Source organism: Budorcas taxicolor, chromosome 2, assembly GCF_023091745.1.
Source record: "Budorcas taxicolor isolate Tak-1 chromosome 2, Takin1.1, whole genome shotgun sequence".
NCBI lineage: Eukaryota > Metazoa > Chordata > Mammalia > Artiodactyla > Bovidae > Budorcas > Budorcas taxicolor.
The window spans coordinates 100733864-100755777 of NC_068911.1; the positions used below are offsets into that span (position 1 = coordinate 100733864).

Sequence of the window (21914 nt, forward strand, 5' to 3'; positions counted from 1 at the left end):
TTTACAAATTTACTGATTCATAGCACAAGTTATTTTCACATTTAAGACTCACATGACTGAGCAAATGAACAACAACAACAGCAACAATACTTTAATGTTCCATAGAATAGATTAAAATGCTTTGAAGTATTTTATTAAAGAGCATAGATGTCCCAGTTTTCCTTAATTTGTGGCAGTTATTTTTTAGATTAGATAGAAAGAAGAAGTTCAATTCAGTTCAGTTGCTCAGTTGTGTCCAATGATTTGCGACCCCCTGGACTGCAGCACGTCAGGCCTACCTGTCCATCACCAACTCCCAGAGTTTACTCAAACATGCCCATTGAGTCGGTGATGCCATCCAACCATTTCATCCTCTGTCGTCCCCTTCCCCTCCTGCCTTCAATCTTTCCCACCATCAGAGTCTTTTCCAATGAGTCAGTTCTTCGCATCAGATGACCAAAGTATTGGAGTTTCAGCTTCAGCACCAGTCCTTCCCATGAATATTCAGGACTGATTTCCTTTAGGATAGAATAGTTGGATCTCCTTGCAGTCCAAGGGACTCTCAAGAGTCTTCTCCAACAACACAGTTCAAAAGCATCAATTCTTGGGCACTCAGCTTTCTTTATAGTCCAACTCTTACAATCCATACATGACTACTGGAAAAACCATAGCCTTGACTAGATGGCAAAGTAATGTCTCTGCTTTTGAACATGCTATCTAGGTTGATCATAGCTTTTCTTCCAAGAAGTAATGGTCTTCTAATTTCATGGCTGCAGTCACCAATTGCAGTGACTTTAGAGCCCCCTAAAATAAAGTCTGTCACTGTTTCCACTTTTCCCGCACTGATTTGACATGAAGTGATGGGACAAGATGCCATGATCTTAGTTTTATGAACTAATGAATTGGTGAACTAAAATGGACTGGAATGGTGAATTTAACTCAGATGATCATTACATGTACTGCTGTGGGCAAGAATTGCTTAGAAGAAATGGAGTAGCCATCATAGTCAACAAAAACACCTGAAATGCAGTGCTTGGATGCAATCTCAAAAATGACAGAATAATCTTTGTTTCCAAGGTAAACCATTCAATATCACAGTAATCCAAGTCTATGACCCAACCACTAATGCTGAAGAAGCTGAAGTTGAATGGTTCTATGAAGACCTACAAGACCTTCTAGAACTAACAGCCGAAAAGATGTCCTATTTATTATAGGGGACTGGAATGTAAAAGTAGAAAGTCAAGTATTACCTGGAGTAACAGGCAAATTTGGGCTTGGGGTAAAAAATGAAGCAGGGCAAAGGCTAATAGAGTTTTGCCAAGAAAATACACTGGTCATAGCAAACACCCTCTTCCAACAACACAAGACAAGACTCTACACATGACCATCACCAGGTAGTCAACACCAAAATCAGATTGATTATATTCGTTGCAGCAGAGATGCAGAAGCTATATACAGCCAGCAAAAACAAGACCAGGAGCTGACTGTGGCTCGAATCATAATCACTTTATTGCCAATTCAGACTTAAATTGAAGAAAGTAGTGAAAAGCACTAGACCATTCAGGTATGACCTAAATCAAATCCCTTACCATTATACAGTGGAAGTGACAAATAGATTCAAGGGATTAGATCTGATAGACAGAGTGCCTGATCCCTTACCATTATACAGTGGAAGTGACAAATAGATTCAAGGGATTAGATCTGATAGACAGAGTGCCTGAAGAACTGTAGATGGAGGTCCCTGACATTGTACAGGAGGCAGGGATCAAGACCATCCCAAGAAGAAGAAATCCAAAAAGGCAAAATGCTTGTCTGAGGAGGCCTTACAAATAGGTGTGAAAAGGGAAGTGAAAATAAAGAGAGAAAAAGCAAAATATGCCTATTTGAATGCAGAGTTCCAAAGAATAGCAAGGAGAGATAAAAAAAAAAAAAAAAAAAAAGCCTTCCTCAGTGATCAATGCAAAGAAATAGAGGAAAACAATAGAATGGGAAAGACTAGAGATCTCTCCAAGAAAATTAGAAATACCAAGGGAACATTTCATGCAAAGATGGGCACAGTAAAGGACAGAGATCATATGGACCTAAGAGAAGCAGAAGGTATTAAGAAAAGCGTGCAAAAATATACAGAAGAACTATACAAAAAAAGGTCTTCCTGACCCAGATAATCACAATGATGTGATCACTCACCTAGAGCCGGACATGCTGGAATGTTAAGTCAGGTGGACCTTAGGAAAAATCACTACGAACAAAGCTAGTGGAGGTGATGGAATTCCAGTTGAGCTATTTCAAAACCTAAAAGATGATGCTGTGAAAGTGCTGCACGCACTATGCCAGCTAATTTGGAGAACTCAGCAGTGGCCACAAGCCTAGAAAAGGTCAGCTTTCATTCCAATCCCAAAGAATGGAAATGCCAAAAAATGTTCAAATTATTGCACAATTGTACTCATCTCACATGCTTGTAAAGTCATGCTCAAAATTCTCCATGCCAGGCTTCAACAATACGTGAACCATGAATTTCCAGATGTTCAAGCTGGGTTTAGAAAAGGCAGAGGAACCAGAGATCAAATTGCCAACATCATTTGAATCATCGAAAAAGCAAGAGAGTTCCAGAAAAGCGTCTACTTCTGCTTTATTGACTATGCCAAAGCCTTTGACTGTGAGGACCATAACAAATTGTGGAAAATTCTTAAAGAGATGGGAATACCAGACCACCTGGCCTGTCTCCTGAGACATCTGTATGCAGGTCACAAAGCAACAGTTAGAACTGGACATGGAACAACAGACTGGTTCCAAATAGGAAAAGGAGTACATCAAGGCTGTATACTGTCACCCTGCTTATTTAACTTATATGCAGAGTACATCACGAGAAACACTGGGCTGGAGGAAGCACAAGCTGGAATCAAGATTTCTGGGAGAAATATCAATAACCTCAGATATGCAGATGACACCACCCTTATGGCAGAAAGTGAAGAGGAACTAAAGAGCCTCTTGATGAAAGTGAAAGAGGACAGTGAGAAAGTTGGCTTAAAACTCAACATTCAGAAAACAAAGAAGAAAAGTTTTTCTTTTTGTAAAGTTGTATATTGTCTAATAATAAGTTTTGGCATAATACTCAAAAACTACATGTTGAATAATTAATTTGACTATTACCTTGTCTTTACATGACTATAAATAGGGATGATATATGCTATCTTGTTATAAATATGAAATATTTTCAAATAGCTTTTCTTTGTAAATATTTATTAAACATGCTTTCTAAAAATGTAAAGTGGCCTGCCTATAAGTCTCTCTCTTTCCCATCTTCCTTTCTCCCTTCCTCATTTTCTTCCTGGCTTCTCCCCAACCCTCCCTTCCTTCCTTCCTCCCTTCCTTCCTTCTTTCCTCTCTTTCCTTCTCTTCCTGATGCCTTCCATTCTTGACTGCCTTCCTTCAGTCCAAAAACTGATCTTCAAATAAACTCTTAGGGATAGTCTTAAAGGGGGAGAAAGAAGATCTGGTTAAATAAAAATAGGCCTTGGAGACTAGCACCCTACAGCCTCTCTGCTCTTTTGGTAACCTTTAAGTGCTAACAGAATCCTTGGCCTTCCTCAGAGAATAGTTTGACAAATACTGATTTAAAATATTCTGTTAAGACTGTAAGTAACAGATTTTACCTTTAAGGACTGAGAGTAACCCCTGTAATTCTGCTGCTGCTGCTGCTGCTGCTAAGTCACTTCAGTCATGTCCAACTCTGTGCGACCCCATCGTAACAGCATTATAATATACAGAAAAATCACACTGACAGAGGAGGGGGAAAAAAAGACATTAAAGAAATACAGGAGTTTAGTAATTGTGTTTTTCTAAAACATGTACAGAGAGGAATGCAAAATTTAAAAAAAAAAAAAGAAAAAGAAAAACCTAGGGCTACCCTGGTGGCTCAGTGGTAAAGAATCTACCTGCCAATGCAGGAGACACAGGTTCAATCCCTGGTCTGGGATTTCTGTAAAGCAACCAAGCCTGTGTGCCACAACTACTGAGCCTGTGCTTTAGAGCCTGAGCCACAACTATTGAGCCATGTGCTGAACCACGGAGGCCCAGGCGCTCTAAAGTCAGTGTCCATAACTAGACAAGCCACCAAAGTACGAAGCCCATGCAATACAACTAGAGAGTAGCCCCCCACTCACCACAACTAGAGAAAAATGCTGTGCAGCAATGAAGACCCAGCTCGGCCAATAAATACATATTTTAAAAAAAGAAAATCTAGAAAGAGAGAGAGATTTTTATTTTCACCAACTGAAGAAAAGACATATTGCTAGGTTAAGAACGATATCCAAAATTACAACACAAGATTTTCTGAAACATGATAATAATAAATCAGAATATATTTGCAGTTCATAGGAAATTTAAGATAACTATTTTTCTTTGATTCAAATAAATCTTTACTGTGTATCCAACTGATTCAATTTAATTAAATTGCTCTTTGAGAGATAAATATTTTTCAGAAATAGTTTCTAAGTCATTTAAGAAAATGGAAAAATATGCAAATATACATATCTCTCCTTATTACAAGACTTCCTCAAGGGTCAGAAACTATGAGACAATTTTGCTTTATTTTAAATAGTTTGACATTGCCATGTTTTTTTTAATATTGTTAACAATTAATAAAAAATTTAACCTGTTATCACAATTTTCATTTTAATTAGTTTAATGTTTTGGACCAACTGGAATGAACAGCATCCAAGTATCATGAGATCAACTCTTACTGGGAAAAATGCTCAAGTGGTGGTCAGTACAGACATACTCACTCCAAATGGTCTCACCATTGATCACCGTGCAGAGAAGCTGTATTTCTCAGATGGCAGCCTAGGAAAAATTGAAAGATGTGAATATGATGGATCCCAGAGACATGTAAGTTAACTGAGAATTTCCTGATTATAGATTTGAAAAATGATACATCTGAAATATATATGCTTTATACTTGTTAAAGTATGCATGTTAAGAGGTTTTAAAATGGTTAATTATTCAAACCAACCAAACTGGATAATCTATTCAGTGAAAAGTGAAACTGTTGATAATACTTGAAAATTTTAAGTGCATTCACTACCACAGAGACAGTCCAACTAGTAAAATTTCTTCTGGAGAAATAATAACTGATTTTCTTATACTTATTAATTGAACTGTTATTGTTAGAGTGATTTGTATAAACTTCATTGTCATTTATAATTTTTAAATTATGAAATGAAATTGGTTAGCTGTCCTAGGATAAAAGAACATTGCAAAATAATGAAATTATCCTTTGTATTTGAGCCCTCAAACCAACCTCAGAAGGTTTGAAGAGAGAAGAATGGAATTCTGTTCACAGTCAGGCTCATTCTCAGTCACTTTTTTCTGAAATCCATGTAAATATTAGTGGGAGAGTCTTCATGCTGCCACTGGAGAACATTTGCAGAAGATATTTAGAGCATGTAGGATGGTAAAAGTTCAGCACCATTACCTTATATTATGAAGACAGTAGCCCTTGGCAACTGAAAAAATGAGTTCAGAAGGGTAAGATCTGGGTGACTGTACCTGGAGGAATCCTGGGTGCTATACCACAGCACCCCTGCACCATGCACCAATTCATGCTTGAATGACAAAATGATCCTGAGGCTCTTCGCTTTTCCTTGAAGGGCCAGGTAGTAAATATTTGGAGCTTCATGGAGCATATTGCCTCTTATCACAACTACAGTGCCTTATAGTGAATATGTAAACGGATAGCTGGAACAGTATTTCAATAAAATTTTATTTATAAAAACAGGCAACCAAACAACAGGCCATATTTGCTAACACCTAATCTGTACCATTAAGTATGCTGTTTAATTCAATTGAAAATATATCTGTACATATATATCTGTATATTATATTATACATATAGATCTATACCATATACATATATATTAAATATATGTGCATCAATTATATAGACTAATATAGATATTTATCTGAGGACAACTAACTAAATTTATGTATATGTACATATAATGACTTCCCTGGTGGCTCAGGTGGTAAAGCATCTGCCTACAATGCGGGAGAGCTGGGGTTCGACCCCGGGGTCAGGAAGATCCCCTGGAGAAGGAAACGGCAGCCCACTCCAGTATTCTTACCTGGAAAATCCCACGGACAGAGGATCATTGTAGGCTAAAGTTCACGTGGTCGCAGAGCTGGACACGACTAACCGACTTCACTTCACTTTACTCCACTTCACACATAACATACATATATAGCCTATGAGTATATAAATAGATGTGTGTGTATGTGCATGTATAGGTGTGTAAGTCTCTTGAAGGAAGAAGTGCATTGATTTAAGTTCTAGTATTGGGACTTCGTTAGAGTAGCAGAGATATAGGACAGTTGAATGCTTAAGGAACACTGAAATTATCAGCTAAAACCTGATGAGTTCAGTCTGTGCTAAAGGCAGTCAGTTCAGTTCAGTCACTCGGTCGTGTCCAACTTTTTGCGACCCCATGAACTGCAGCATGCCAGGCTTCCTTCACCAACTCCTGCAGTTTGCTCAAACTCATGTCTGTAGTGTTGGTGATGCCAAAAGGCAATAATTCTGAACAAAGAATCGAAGAATTCTATGCTTAAATCCTTGGTCTGCCTTTTCCAACTAAAGGTTGCGTGTCCTTAGGCATATTTACTTAGTCTTTATAAATTTTATTTTTTCTGATATGTAAATTTTATTCCTAATACTCAGGGTTATTATGAGAATATAATATAAAAGTTTGTCTCAGAATACACCAAAGAAATTCTAAATGAACTTAATGGGTTAGTGCTTTTGAAAAGATAGGTGAATTATTATCCTGAATATGGTATAATTTTCTATTATTGCCCCATACAGAAAATAATTCTATAACACCTCATCATAACTTTTAGTCTCCTTTCACTTATTTTTTATATATCCAGTCTTTTCCCCTCCACAGTCTCTTATTATGTATGGCAATTATAGCTACTCTAGCTGGTCCAGCAATCAAATAGTTCTAATCTAATTCAAAGAGTTTTTTGGCCGTTAAAAAATATGCATATGCATAGTTATGATTCCAACTTTCCATTTCTCATCTCTGTCCAAACCAGAATAGTTTCTGGCTGGCTATAGTAAAAAATAATGTACTATATATTTATTTGTATTATATAAGTTGCTAAGAAAAGAAGAAAAAGAAAGTGAACTCACTTAGTCATGTCTGACTCTCTGCAACAGCATGGATTGTAGCCCACCAGGCTCCTTCATCCAGTGGATTCTCAAGGCAAGAATACTGGAGTGGGTTGCCATTGAAGTTGCTAAGAGAGTATATTTTAAAGCTTTTACCAACAACAACAAAAATTTTAACTATGTGAGGTGGTAGATATATTAACTAACTTTATTATAGTAACTATTTGATAGTGTATACATAAATCATTATGTTCTACACTTTAAACTTTTATAATGTTATATATAAATTATATTTCAGTAAATCTTAACAACAAGATTTCTGTCCATAAAGATGAAAACATTCAGAAGAGACCATTAAAGGATATGGGTTTATTCCTCTACAAGGCATTGATCCATTTTGTCTCAAACCTAGAATTACATAATCCTTTTCCTTTACCTCTTCAAGAAATAATATTAGCCATGAGAATTTCTGGTTGGGCCTGAAAATTGGGGGAAAAAACTATTTCAAAGTTTATTACCTTCTTACATGCATCTAGCTATTTTGCTGGTTATCCAGATTCTATCCAGAGTTCATCATGGTTACCTTGAGTTTACCACTAATCCATCACTAACATATATTCTTTGTGATATCCACTGTTTCCTATATTTTAATCATGATTTTACAACTAGAATTTGTTATTTGTTCCTGAATTGCATTTCTAAATTGACCTAAATCTCTGAATACTTACTACACTTTTGCCTATCTTTGTCACCACTCAGCTGTTTATGTAATTTATTACAAATATAACCATAGAATTTTGAGACTGAGAGTATAACTAAGGATCTGGGTCATCTCCTACTGTCTTTAGAAAAGTATAAATATGTAACCTGCTTTATGTTTCAAGATGTTAAAAAGGGATATTTCCTAAGGAAGAAAAAAATTATAACTTACTCTGAAATAAAATTCTTCACATATGCTATAATATTTTAGAAGTCCCAGAAGCTTTAAAAATTCTGCTTTCATCTGATAACTGTTGAACAAGTAGACCAGTTTGTCTAATACCCTATCCATTCACTCCTCAGTTTTATATTATTAATTATGTGCACAAAAGTATGAACAATATCAATTATTGATTTGATTTGTGCCTCTCCATTTGAGTTGAAGTCTTAGAAATCAAAGAGTATTTTTTGGTAGCAGATTTCTTTTTAAATCCTCACAGAAGCTAAGAGTTCCTTATTTGAAAAATGTGCATGTGACTAGTTCACTCATTCTAATCTTGTTCAGTTCATCTCTCCGTGCCAGGCACTTTTGTGCATGTTTGTGTGTTTTTCCTACTATGTCTGTTCTTCATTCCTATATCACTACCCTCAGGCAACAATACTATTGTAATATATATATATATATATATATATATATATATATATATATAAAATTCAATTATATATAATATATAATATTATATATATATATTCACTGATGGGTCAGTGATAAAGAATCTGCCAGGAAACCTGGGTTCAATCCCTGAGTCAGGAGGATTCTCTGGAGAAGGAAATGGCAACCCACTCCAGTATTCTTGCCTGAAAAATGCCATGGACAGAAAAATGCCATGGGCTACAGTCCATGGGATTTCAGAAGCAGTCAGACATGTGTTAGTGATTCAACAATAACAATGTACATACACTATATATATTTTAAATGGATCAGATAATTCACATAACGGGGCTTCCCAGGTGGTGCTGGTGGTAAAGGATCCATCTACCAAGTAGGAGGCATAAGAGACTCAGGTCCCATCGATCCCTGTGTCAGGAAGTTCCCCTGGAGGAGGACATGACAACTCACTCCAATATTGTTGCCTAGGAAATCCCATGGGCAGAGGAGCCTGGTGGGCTACAGTCCGTCAGGTTGCACAGAGTTGGATACAACTGAAGCATCTTAGCATGCATGCATGCAACCAACATAATGGATTTCGTTTTTACGTTTTGGAATGCATCATAGAAGGCATTGCAAAAATGTGTGATAATGTAAAATCATAGAGTTAAAAATGTGATGTTTAAGAAGTAGAGAATATAGGAGGTTAAAATAGTCTATCAAAGACTATGCCAAGAAATGTAAGAAGAAATATTTAAACATTGTTCAATTTATGAAGCCAAATTGTGCTGAGACAATGTAATATAAAGAAGGGACCAGAGAAACAATCATTTCATAAAGAAACATTTCCTCCCATAGTTGTGTATTTTTTAGCTCTGAATGACACAGAAGTGAGTGGAGAGCAGTTACCGAAACAGAGATCAAATATCCCCAGGGGAGTTGACAGAGTGGACAAAACCTGCACATTACAACTTGAAATATTTGAGAGTACATCTTTTTTAGTGAAAAGGAAGCAAGCTATCTATTAAGTTAATTGATAAAGTTTGGAAAGATGATTGTATATCTGGGCGTTTTGAGTCTACAAACTCAGTACAGTGCCATTGCTATCCCACAATATATTTAAAGAGCCTGTCATCTCTTGAATCAACTGTGGTCATGCACTTTTTTAAGCTATGGTTTAAACATAGTCTGATAGGCTTAATTCCTGCATTACATCTTAAAACCTTTAAATGCTCTTCTACATTCTTTAGAATGGAACACTCTGTGTAGCTTTACTCTTATCAAGGATTTTTTTTTTTTTTTTAATATGGTGTGCCATGGGCTTAAGTGTTTGTAGTGAAGTTGCTCAATTCTCTCTGACTCTTTGAAACCCTTGGATTGTGTAGCCTACCAGGCTCCTCCATTCATGAGATTTTCCAGGCAAGAAAACTGGAGTGGGTTGCCATTTCCTTCTCCAGGGCACTTTCCCGACCCAGGGATCGAACCCAGGTCTCCCCCATTGCAGGAAGATTCCTTACCTTCTGAGCCACCAGAGAATCCAATCCAAGAGTTCGTAGGTATTCAAAAAAATATTTATAAGCTATTTACAGTCACTTAATTTATTATGAACAGTATGAAAACACAAAATGATAGGATACTTCCCTGGGGAACTCCCTGGGTCAGTAGGTGCCCAATATGCTACTGGAGATCAGTGGAGAAATAACTCCAGAAAGAATAAAGGGATGGAGCCAAAGCAAAAACAACACCCAGTTGTGGATGGGACTGGTGATAGAAGCAAGGTCTGATGCTGTAAAGAGCAATATTGCATAGGAACCTGGAATGTCAGGTCCATGAATCAAGGCAAATTGGAAGTGGTCAAACAGGAGATGACAAGGGTGAATGTCGACATTCTAGGAATCAGTGAACTAAAATGAGCTGGAATGGGTGAATTTAACTCAGATGACCATTATATCTACTACTGTGGGCAGGAATCCCTCAGAAGAAATGGAGTAGCCATCATGGTCAACAAAAGAGTCCGAAATGCAGTACTTGGATGCAATCTCAAAAATGACAGAATGATCTCTGTTTGTTTCCAAGGCAGACCATTCAATATCATGGTAATCCAAGCCTATGCCCCAACCAGTAAAGCTGAAGAAGCTGAAGTTGAACGGTTTTATGAAGACCTACAAGACCTTTTAGAACTAACACCAAAAAAGATGTCCTTTTCATTATAGGGGACTGGAATGCAAAAGTAGGAAGTCAAGAAACACCTGGAGTAACAGGCAAATTTGAGCTTGGAGTATGGAACAAAGCAGGGCAGAGGCTAATAGAGTTTTGTCAAAAGAACACACTAGTCATAGCAAACACCCTTTTACAACAACACAAGAGAAGACTCTACACATGGACATCACCAGATGGTCAACACCAAAATCAGATTGAGTATATTCTTTGCAACCAAAAATGGAGAAGCTCTATACAGGCAGCAAAAACAAGACCAGGAGCTGACTGTGGCTCAGATCATGAACTCCTTATTGCCAAATTTAGACTTAAATTGAAGAAAATGGGGAAAACCGCTAGACAATTCAGGTATGACCTAAATGAAATCCCTTATGACTACACAGTGGAAGTGAGAATAGATTTAAGGGCCTAGATCTGATAGATAGAATGCCTGATGAACTATGGACTGAGGTTTGTGACATTGTACAGGAGACAGGGATCAAGATCATTCTCAAGAAAAAGAAATGCAAAAAAGCAATATAGCTGTCTGAGAAGCCCTTACAAATAGCTATGAAAAGAAGAGAAGCGAAAAGCAAAGGAGAAAAGGAAAGATATAAGCATCTGAATGCAGAGTTCCAAAGAATAGTAAGGAGAGATAAGAAAGCCTTCCTCAGCGATCAATGTAAAGAAATAGAGGAAAACAACAGAATGGGAAAGACTAGTGATCTCTTCAAGAAAATTAGAGATTCCAAGGGAATATTTCATGTAAAGATGAGCTTGATAAAGGACAGAAATGGTATGGACCTCACAGAAGCAGAAGGTATTAAGAAGAGGAGGCAAGAATACACAGAAGAACTGTACAAAAGAGAGCTTCACAACCCAGATAATCACGATGGTGTGATCAGTCACCTAGAGCCAGACATCCTGGAATGGGAAGTCAAGTGGGCCTTAAGAAGCATCACTAGGAACAAAGCTAATAAAGGTGATGGAATTCCAGCTGAGCTATTTCGAATCCTGGAAGATGATACTGTGAAAGTTCTGTACTCAATATGCCAGCAGATTTGGAAAACTCAGCAGTTGCCACAGAACTGGAAAAGGTCAGTTTTCATTCCAATCCCAAAGAAAGGCAATGCCAAAGAATGCTCAAACTACCACACAATTGCACTCATCTCACATGCTAGTAAAGTAATGCTCAAAATTCTCCAAGCCAGGCTTCAGCAATATGTGAACCGTGAACTTCCTGATGTTCAAGCTGGTTTTAGAAAAGATGTTCAAGCTGGTTTTAGAAAAGGCACAGGAACCAGAGATCAACTGGCCAACATCAGTTGGATCATCAAAAAACAAGAGAGTTCCAGAAAAACATCTATTTCTGCTTTATTGACAATGCCAAAGCCTTTGACTGTGTGGATCACAATAAACTGTGGAAAATTATTCAAAAGATGAATAATTATTCAAAAGTTGATCTGGCTCTTGAGAAACCTATATGCAGGCCAGGAAGCAACAGTTAGAACTGGACATGGAAAAACAGACTGGTTGCAAATAGGAAAAGGAGTACGTCAAGGCTGTATATTGTCACCCTGCTTATTTAACTTATATGTAGAGTACATCATGAGAAACGCTGGACTGGAGGAAGCACAAGCTGGAATCAAGAATGCCAGGAGAAATATCGATAACCTCAGGTATGCAGATGACACCACCCTTATGGCAGAAAGTGAAGAAGAACTAAAGAGCCTCTTGATGAAAGTGAAAGAGGAGAGTGAAAAAGTTGGCTTAAAGCTCAACATTCAGAAAACAAAGATCATGGCATCTAGTCTAATCACTTCATGGCAAATAGATGGGGAAACAGTGGAAACAGTGTCAGAATTTATTTTTGGGGGGCTCCAAAATCACTGCAGATGGTGATTGCAGCCATGAAATTAAAAGACGCTTACTCTTTGGAAGGAAAGTTATGACCAACCTAGATAGCGTATTGAAAAGCAGAGACATTACTTTGCCAACAAAGGTCCGTCTAGTCAAGGCTATAGTTTTTCCAGTGGTTATGTATGAATGTGAGAGTTGGACTGTGAAGAAAGCTGAGCACCAAAGAATTGATGCTTTGAACTGTGCTGTTGGAGAAGACTGTTGACAGTCCCTTCGACTGCAAGGAGATCCAACCAGTCCATTCTAAAGGAGATCAGTCCTGGGTGTTCATTGGAAGGAGTGATGTTGAAGCTGAAACTCCAATACTTTGGCCACCTCATGAGAAGAGTTGACTCATTGGAAAAGACTCTGATGCTCGGAGGGATTGTGGGCAGGAGGAGAAGGGGACGACAGAGAATGAGATGGCTGGATGGCATCACCAACTTGATGGACATGAGTTTGAGTGAACTCCGGGAGTTGGTGATGAATGGGAGTGCTGCGATTCATGGGGTCACAAAGACTCGGGCACGACTGAGTGACTGAAATGAACTGAACTGAACTGAATTTATTATAGGAATATATAGATCTCATTACTAATCAGTAGATTAAGGAAAGAGAGCCTTTCAAACATCAAAAGAGAAATTGGAAAAACTATGTTTTTAAAAATACATTTTACTTTTTTGTTATATTTATGTGATTATATTTAGGTAAACAAATTCATTTAGCTATACAAATTCAAAATCAAGTTATATTTTAATTTCCTCTTTTATTTTGGAGTGAAGTCTAAGAAAATAGAAGTACACACAGTTTAAATGTGACCTATACTGATAAAAATATAATAATTGGCTATTTTCTTTGAATTTTAAAAGCATGTTTACATGTATGGTGGTCCTACCTGCAAATTTTATTGAGGGGAGCATTCTCTATTTAGCAATACACAATTGAATACTGTTGTTATTAGGGGGAAAAATATCATAAAATCATTCTATTTCATTTTTATTTCTTTTCTATATCTGCTGCTCTAGTAGATAAAACAATAACTAATGTTGACAGGGGCTAAGACAGCTTGATTATAACCTTTCTCCCTGGTGCTACCCCGTAAGTGTTAATCATATCTTGGAAGGCAGCTGTACCTGAATGACATAAACCCTTCCAGAAGAGATGTTGTTTATGTTCCTAGAAACTGCAATTGCTGATGTTTCTTACTTTTGACATTCTTTTAGAAAGTTTGTCTAGAGTTTTTGTTTGTTTGTTTATTTAGAGTATATTCCCGGGCAGAAATACTAAGTCCTAAGACCTATCCTTAGAATGAGAAGAACGCAGGATAATCTATCTTCTAGATAAACACACTCTGATAACAAGCTTTTTTGACTGGAAAGGAAAAGGAGTTTTTCCTCTGACACAGGGAAAGCAGGTGTTTGTTTGATTTTTTAAAATTAGTCAATTAAAAGTAAGATCAAGCACAAGAATATTTGATGTCCTGTTTTTATGGCACCAAATTCTTTATTTTTCCTTATAGAATCAGTTATTTCATACCATAAATGAATCAATCAATAAATATATCTACCTATTATCTATCTAATAAATCTATTATCTATCTATATCTTCTACCAAGTCTATAAATGCCTATCCTATCCACTTGTGATAATATAGTTTTATGCTGAACTGTGAAACTTAAGCAGTAGGTTTTGATGCCCAGAAAAGTGAGTTTTCTGACAACATGCTAAGTTTAAATTATTTAGCTAAGTCAAAGCCATCTGTCACCAAAGAAAATGCATCGCATTTTCAATACTTTTTAAAATGTAAAACATTTCAATTTAACAATTTTAATGTTTGACTTAAAAATCAATATCAGTATAAACAGTCACTAAAAGTTTCAGTAAACTGGAAATTTTTTCCACCATTACCTGGAATAATCCAGTATTATTCCACAGATTAGGAAACTGATGCCCCAAAAGACTACATCGGTGTCTAACACTCTTCTGTCCAATATTGAATGCCAGTCATAGTTCCCAACTCTTTATTAGAGTCAATGTCCTTTTATTATTATTTTTTTTCACTTTTTAAATTTTTTTGGCTTCGCTGTGTGTCATGAGATATCTTAGTTCCCTGACCAGAGGGCCAGGAATGGAGCTGCAGTGGAAGTTCAGAGTCTTAACCACAGGACAGCCAGGGAAGTCCTCCAATGTGGTGCCCAGCCCCCTACCACCTTTTTTTTGTTTTTGTTTTTGTTTTTTTTTTTCATTAAAAACAAGTATTCTATAGCATTCCCATTCCTATCTATTATGAAGTGAAAATTTTGTACTATATATATAGGTAGATAACTGTTTAAAAGCCAAATTAAGATCCATGCTGTGCTTAGTCACTCAATTGAGTCTGACTCTTTGCAGCCCCATGGATTATAGCCAGCCAGGCTCCTCTGTCCACTGGTTTCTCCAAGCAAGAATACTGGAGTGGGTTGCCATGCCCTCCTCCAGGGGATCTTCTCAACCCAGGGATTGAACCCAGGTCTCCCGCATTGCAGGCAGATTCTTTACAGTCTGAGCCACCAGAGAAACCCAAGAATACTGGAGTGGGTAGCCTATCCCTTCTTCAGTCGATCTTCCAGACGCAGGAATCAAACTGTGGTTTCCTGCATTGCAGGTGGATTCTTTACTAGCTGAGCTACCAGAGAAGCCCAAATTAATATCTAAGTATAAGTAAATATAAATAAATCTAAAGTAATTCATAATAAAAATAGGACATATTTCAATATTTAAATTTGCAAAAGTCAGAGAAAACATGAGGAAGTGATCAAGATCTCTTCACTAGTGAAGAACCATCATGAATGTGACAGCTGTGAAGGCAGACTCATATCAGGGGTGTTGTACTAGATACTCAAACACTTTGGAGCTGCATTGCCTTGGGTGGTATGATTTTCAAAACTGGTAATGCATTTGAAGCCATCCTTCAGTTTACATGGATTGTGACTGCCCCCATCCTACACCACTAAGATGACAAATTGTTTTAAATGAGACATGAAGAGAAATCTCCGGACAGCAAGCGACCTTTCAACTCTAATGTCTCAAACACATGGGGTGCTGGGCCTATCAACAGCTAAATGAACCATAGTCAAGATGGAGAGTTTGTGTTTATTAGTGAAAGCATTCTGTGGAGTTGAATTCTAACAGGTGAGCCAATGGAATATAAGGAAATGGCTATATCTGTCATCTTCTATTAGTATATAATAAGCATGCAATCAAGTATATTACAAATGAGTCCGTTGACTATCGAATCCTGTAGGGATTCTAAAAACTCAGATGTTTCTTGCCTTTGATGTGTCTTTGAATTCAAGAGACGCCGTTCAATATGCAGGTTATTACACCCAGTACTATCTTTAATATGCTTCAAGTGTCCCTGAATATTAATAGTTACTCAAATTACAATCTCAACATTTTAATATTTAAATAAGACAATATCATGTAAGAAACGAATCACCAGTCTAGGTTCGATGCAGAGTGCAGGATACTAGGGGCTGATGCACTGGGATGACCTGGAGGGATGGTGTGGCAGGGGAGGTGGGAGGGGGGTTCGGGATTGGGAACACATGTACATCCATGGCAGATTCATGTTGATGTGTGGCAAAACCAATGCAATATTGTAAGGTAAAAATAATAATAATAATAATAATAATAAAGAATGGTAAGTGATAAAATAGAAATACAAAAAGAAACTAAAGAAAAAAGAACACAATAGAATCATATACATATATTAAAAATGATGACATAAAATATAGCTATTTCATGGGCAAGTATGTAGGAAGTGAAAAACAGGTTTTACAAGTTCACACTAGATGTTTTAATATTTTCCTGATTTGTGCTTTGATGAAAACTTTTCCATTGAACCTGGAATTTTTACTATTGTTTTATTGTGTGAAATTCTGCATCTTGTTTAAGACTTTTGCCTTAACTGGCTTTCTCTGATGTCACTCTGGCAGAGGAAAGTAAGGGCTCTTGCTTTGTGGAAGTCAAAGCCTAAGTTCCTCATGTAGCCTTTGTAGACACCTAGGCAGGATGGGCATATAAGCTCTAGCTCCTCATTGGGTCTCCACTGTCACCACTGTGGAGGTGGCCGCATTACCGCTGGATGACTGTGAAAATCCTGATTCTCCACTGTGCTTCCTTTGACATCACTACAGAGGGGAGGGAGAGAGTACACCATTACTATGGGTGGGAGTCCAGCTTCCCACTAGGCCTTCCCTGCTGTCGGTTCGGATGGGTCACAGTCTGTATAACTGTTTGTTTCTATGTGGTATTTGCCTGCTGCTGCTGCTGCTAGGTCGCTTCTGTCGTGTCCGACTCTGTGCGACACCATAGAAAGCAGCCCACCAGGCTCCCCCATCCCTGGGATTCTCCAGGCAAGAAAAACACTGGAATGGGTTGGCATATCCTCCAATGCATGAAATTGAAAAGTGAAAGTGAAGTCGCTCAGTCCTGTCCGACTCTTAGCGACCTCATGGACCCTTAGCGACCTACCAGGCTCCTCTGTCCATGAAATTTTCCAGGCAAGAGTACTAGAGTGGGTTGCCATTACCTTTCCCGGGTATTTGCCTAGAGTAGAGCAATTACTGTCTAAAAGATTTCTGCCTTACAAGTTAGAATCTCTCCTGGTCTTTTGGCTTCAAAAATCTTTCCAGGTTTTTGTTTTTCCTTTTTGTTCATTTTGGCATTCCTAGGTTGCCATTTATTCAGTTCCAAGTCTGAGGTGTATGAAACAAAAATAAAACCCAGGGAACTCACCGCCATGTTGCTCTTTGGTCCCAACATCTGTAGCTGAGTTACCTTCTCTAATTTCAGTCTTCTTACATTTGTTTTATATATGCTTTCCAGCTTTTTAGTTGTATTTAGTGAGGGTAATCAAGAAAATGTCTCCTTCATCTTGCCAGAAGCAGAAGTCAGTATGCTTATAGATTTTTAGAAATTCAGAATAGAAAAAAGGATATGCCTTATATATATATTGTTTTATAAAATATTTTAAAATATATTAATATAAGCTATTCTCTACAAGTCTCAAAAACAGCAAAATGTTTATCTATGTATTGACAGTGGCTTTAAATGAGATAAGATTTATTTAAGCACACATGGTGTGACATGATTTACTAGAACCCAAAGACACTGAAGGGCTTCACAGGTGGTAAAGAATTCACTTGCCATTTCAGGAGACTCAAGAGACACAGGTTTAATCTCTGGGTCAGGAGTATCTCCTGGAGTAGGAAATGGCAACCCACTCCAGTATTCTTACCTGGAGAATTCCATGGACAGAGGAGACTTGCAGACTATAATCCATGGGGTCACAAAGAGTCAGACATGACTGAGTGACTGAACACACAAAGACACTGAAACCATGGCCTCCACATGAGACACAAAGGTTGTGAAAATAAAGACGATGGATTCTGTTGTCTAAATTTTATCAACTCTAAGTCTACAACGTGTACACATTATCACTGAGTGAATACAACAAAGTGCATATGATGATATGACATTGCCAAATACAGTTGGCCAAATGAGAATAAGAAGGGAGTGAAAAAAAATTCTGAAATTGATGTTTAATTGTTTCTGATTCCTAACTCTGATTACAAAGAGTTGTGTGATCTCCAGCAACTGAGTGTGTCTTTTTCAATCTCAGTTCATTATGTAAATGAGCTAGGTTCAAAATTTTCTTCCAACTTTAACATTTTATGACTCTACCATTGATTATGTTGAATAAATTTGGGGCATCTTCTTATACTTTTTGTGCCTGAGTTTTTTTCTGTAAAATAAGACTAATAGTTTATGCCTCATAGGATATATTTTTGAAGGGCTACTTTTTATTGTATGCAACCTAGAGAAGGAAATGGCAACCCACTCCAGTATTCTTGGTAGCAGAATTCTATGGACAGAGGAGCCTGAGAGGCTACAGTTCATGGGATTGCAAGAGTTGGACACAACTTAGAACTATTTTTCTTTCTTTTTATCTTTCTTTCTTTCTTGTTACCTGACAATAGTCAACAAATATTAAATCTTATAAAATTCCCCTTGAATAATAAAATTTAAAAATAAACAAAATCAATAATTGTGTAATGATTGTCACTACACACATATGCATTTATATGAGCATAAATTACAGCAATTACAATAAATCATAATTGCCTCATTGCCTCTTCTATAGGATTACTAGCATCTGAAGACTAGAATTTGTTTGGAGATCTTTGAATCTCCAAAAGTAAGTAGCCTGAAGTCTGGTACATTGCTGTATTCAACAAATATTTCCTGAACCAATGAGGAAATGGATGAATAAACTGAAAGAAAAATTATAAAAATGTTTCTCTGAATTAAATGAGAAAGTAAACAACTTAAAAAAATAGATGAAAATCAAAACTTATCAATTTTGAAAGGCTCAACCATCCAGAGTAATTTTCTAGAATCTGTACAACTGATATGCCTGTTTGGTAAGGTAAGAATGTTATTGCAGTAAGGTTAAGGGTGTTCATTTTTTAATATACTCCCTTTGATTTAAATCCACATGCATTTCAGTGATGTTCAGCTTGGTTAGTCGTGCAAATGAATGTATTACTGAACCTGGACTCTCGAAGAAGAGAGGAGAATAATGGTCAGTATCCAGGGCAACTAGTGCATTCACCCAGAAAATAACTGGTGTCCCTTCACCATGTGATACTGATAATGATGGATTGATTGAGTATTTCTTGGAAGCTTTCAATTTGTTAGGCATTAGAAAGAATTTTGGAAAGCAGCCACCTCTCCCACCTTCCTCATTGTACAAATTTAAATACGAAGATGAAAAGAACAGATAGCTAAGGAAAGCCACCCTGCATACATACATACGCATGTGTTTATCCATATCTATATTTTACATATCTATATGTGTGTGGTGGCATGGTGTCATGTGCTGAGTATTGTCCAACTCTTTATGACCCCATGGACTGTAGCCCACAAGACTGCTCTGTCAATGGAATTTTCTAGGCAAATATACTGGAATGAGTTGCATTTCCTGTGACTCATATGTCTCCAGCATCTTAGGAGGATTCTTCACCTGCTAAGCCATTGGGGAAGCAATCTATACATATAAATGAGCATAATTCTTCCATATTATCCTTGTTAAGTGAACAGAAGGACAGGCATATAATAAAGTTCCAAACATATTTTATTTGGTGAAATAAATTAGTAGATAGGGGGAAAAGTAAGAGATTTAAAATTTTATATTTAAGTTCAGGAAATTCTGAATTAAATTACATATATTTTACTCTTTTCTGAATTCCTGATTAAATTTTTGAGCACTCTCTCAGTTCAGTCAGTTCAGCCACTCAATCGTGTCCGACTCTTTGCAACTACAGGACACCAGGCCTCCCTGTCCAATGCCAACTCCAGTAGTTTGCTCAAACTCATGTCCATTGAATCAGTGATGCCCCCAACCATCTCATCCTATGTCGTACCCTTCTACTCAGGCTCTCAATCTTTCCCAGCATCAGGGTTTTTCCAAACGAGTCAGTTCTTCACATCAGGTGGCCAAAGGATTGGTGTTTCAGCTTCAGCATAAGTCCTACCAATGAATATTCAGGAGTGATTTCCTTTAGGATGGAACGGTTGGATCTCCTTGAGTCTAGGGACTCTCAAGAGTCTTTTCCCACACCACAGGTCAAAAGCATCAGTTCCTTGGTGGTCAGCATTTTTATAGTCCAACTAACACAACCATACATGTTTACTGGAAAAACCATAGCTTTGACTAGATGGAACTTTATTGACAAAGTAATGTCTCTGCTTTTTAATATGATGTCTCAGTTCAGTTCAGTCGCTCAGTCATGTCTGACTCTTTGTGACCCCATGAATCCCAGCATACCAGGCCTCCCTGTCCATAACCAACTCCTGGAGTTCACTCAAACTCATGTCCATCAAGTTGGTGATGCCATCCAGCCATCTCATCCTCTATCGTCCCCTTCTCCTCCTGTCCCCAATCGCCCCCAGCATCAGTCTTTTCCAATGAGTCAACTCTTTGCATGAGGTAGCCAAAGTATTGGAGTTTGAGCTTCAGCATTACTCCTTCCAATGAACACCCAGGACTGATCTCCTTTAAGATGGACTGGTTGGATCTCCTTGCAGTCCAAGGTACTCTCAAGAGTCTTCTCCAACACCGCAGTTCAAAAGCATCAATTCTTCAGTGCTCAGCTTTCTTCACATTCCAACTTTCACATCCATACATGACCACTGGAAAAATCATAGCCTTGACTAGATGGACGTTTGTTGGCAAAGTAATATCTCTGCTTTTTAATATGCTATCTAGGTTGGTCATAACTTTCCTTCCAAGGAGTAAGTGTCTTAATTTCATGGCTACAATCACCATCTGCAGTGATTTTGGAGCCCCCCAAAAATAAACTCTGACACTGTTTCCACTGTTTCCCCATCTATTTGCCATGAAGTGATTAGACCAGATGCCATGATCTTAGTTTTCGGAATGTTGAGCTTTAAGCCAACTTTTTCACTCTCCTCTTTCACTTTCATCAAGAGGCTTTTTAGTTCCTCTTCACTTTCTGCCATAAGGGTGGTGTCATCAGCATATCTGAGGTTATTGATATTTCTCCTGGCAATCTTGATTCCAGCTTGTGTTTCTTCCAGCCTAGCGTTTCTCACGATGTACTCTGCATAGAAGTTAAATAAGCAGGGTGACAATATACAGCCTTGACATACTCCTTTTCCTATTTGGAACCAGTCTGTTGTTCCAAGTCCAATTCTAACTGTTGCTTCCTGGCCTGCATATAGGTTTCTCAAGAGGCAGGTCAGATGTTCTGGTATTCCCATCTTTTGATGAATTTTCCGCAGTTTGTTGTGATCCACACAGTCAAAGGCTTTTGTATAGTCAATAAAGCAGAAATAGATGGGTTTTTTTGTAACTCTCTTGCTTTTTCGATGATCCAGCTGATGTTGGCAAGTTGATTTCTGGTTCCTCTGCTTTTTCTAAAACCAGCTTGAACATCAGGAAGTTCACGGTTCATGTATTGCTGAAGCCTGGCTTGGAGAATTTTGAGCATTACTTTACTAGTGTGTGAGATGAGTGCATTTGTGCTGTAGTTTGAGCCTTCTTTGGCATTGCCTTTCTTTGGGATTGGAATGAAAACTGACCTTTTCCAGTCCTGTGGCCACTGCTGAGTTTCCCAAATTTGGTAGCATGTTGAGTACAACACTTTCATAGCATCATTTTTTAGGATTTGAAATAGCTTAACTGGAATTCCATCACCTCCACTAGCTTTGTTCATAGTGATGCTTCCTAAGGCCCACTTGACTTTGCATTGCAGGA

General features: G+C 37.6%; 1 protein-coding gene across 1 annotated transcript in view; it reads left to right on the forward strand.

Moving 5' to 3' along the window:
- The window catches only part of LRP1B (LDL receptor related protein 1B), a 1834206-nt gene that overhangs the window by 1414072 nt on the left and 398220 nt on the right, over window positions 1-21914 (forward strand). Inside the window, exon 43 of the mRNA XM_052653145.1 lies at window positions 4662-4866. Coding sequence (XP_052509105.1) covers window positions 4662-4866 — 205 coding nt within the window. The remainder of the gene's footprint in view (window positions 1-4661; window positions 4867-21914) is intronic.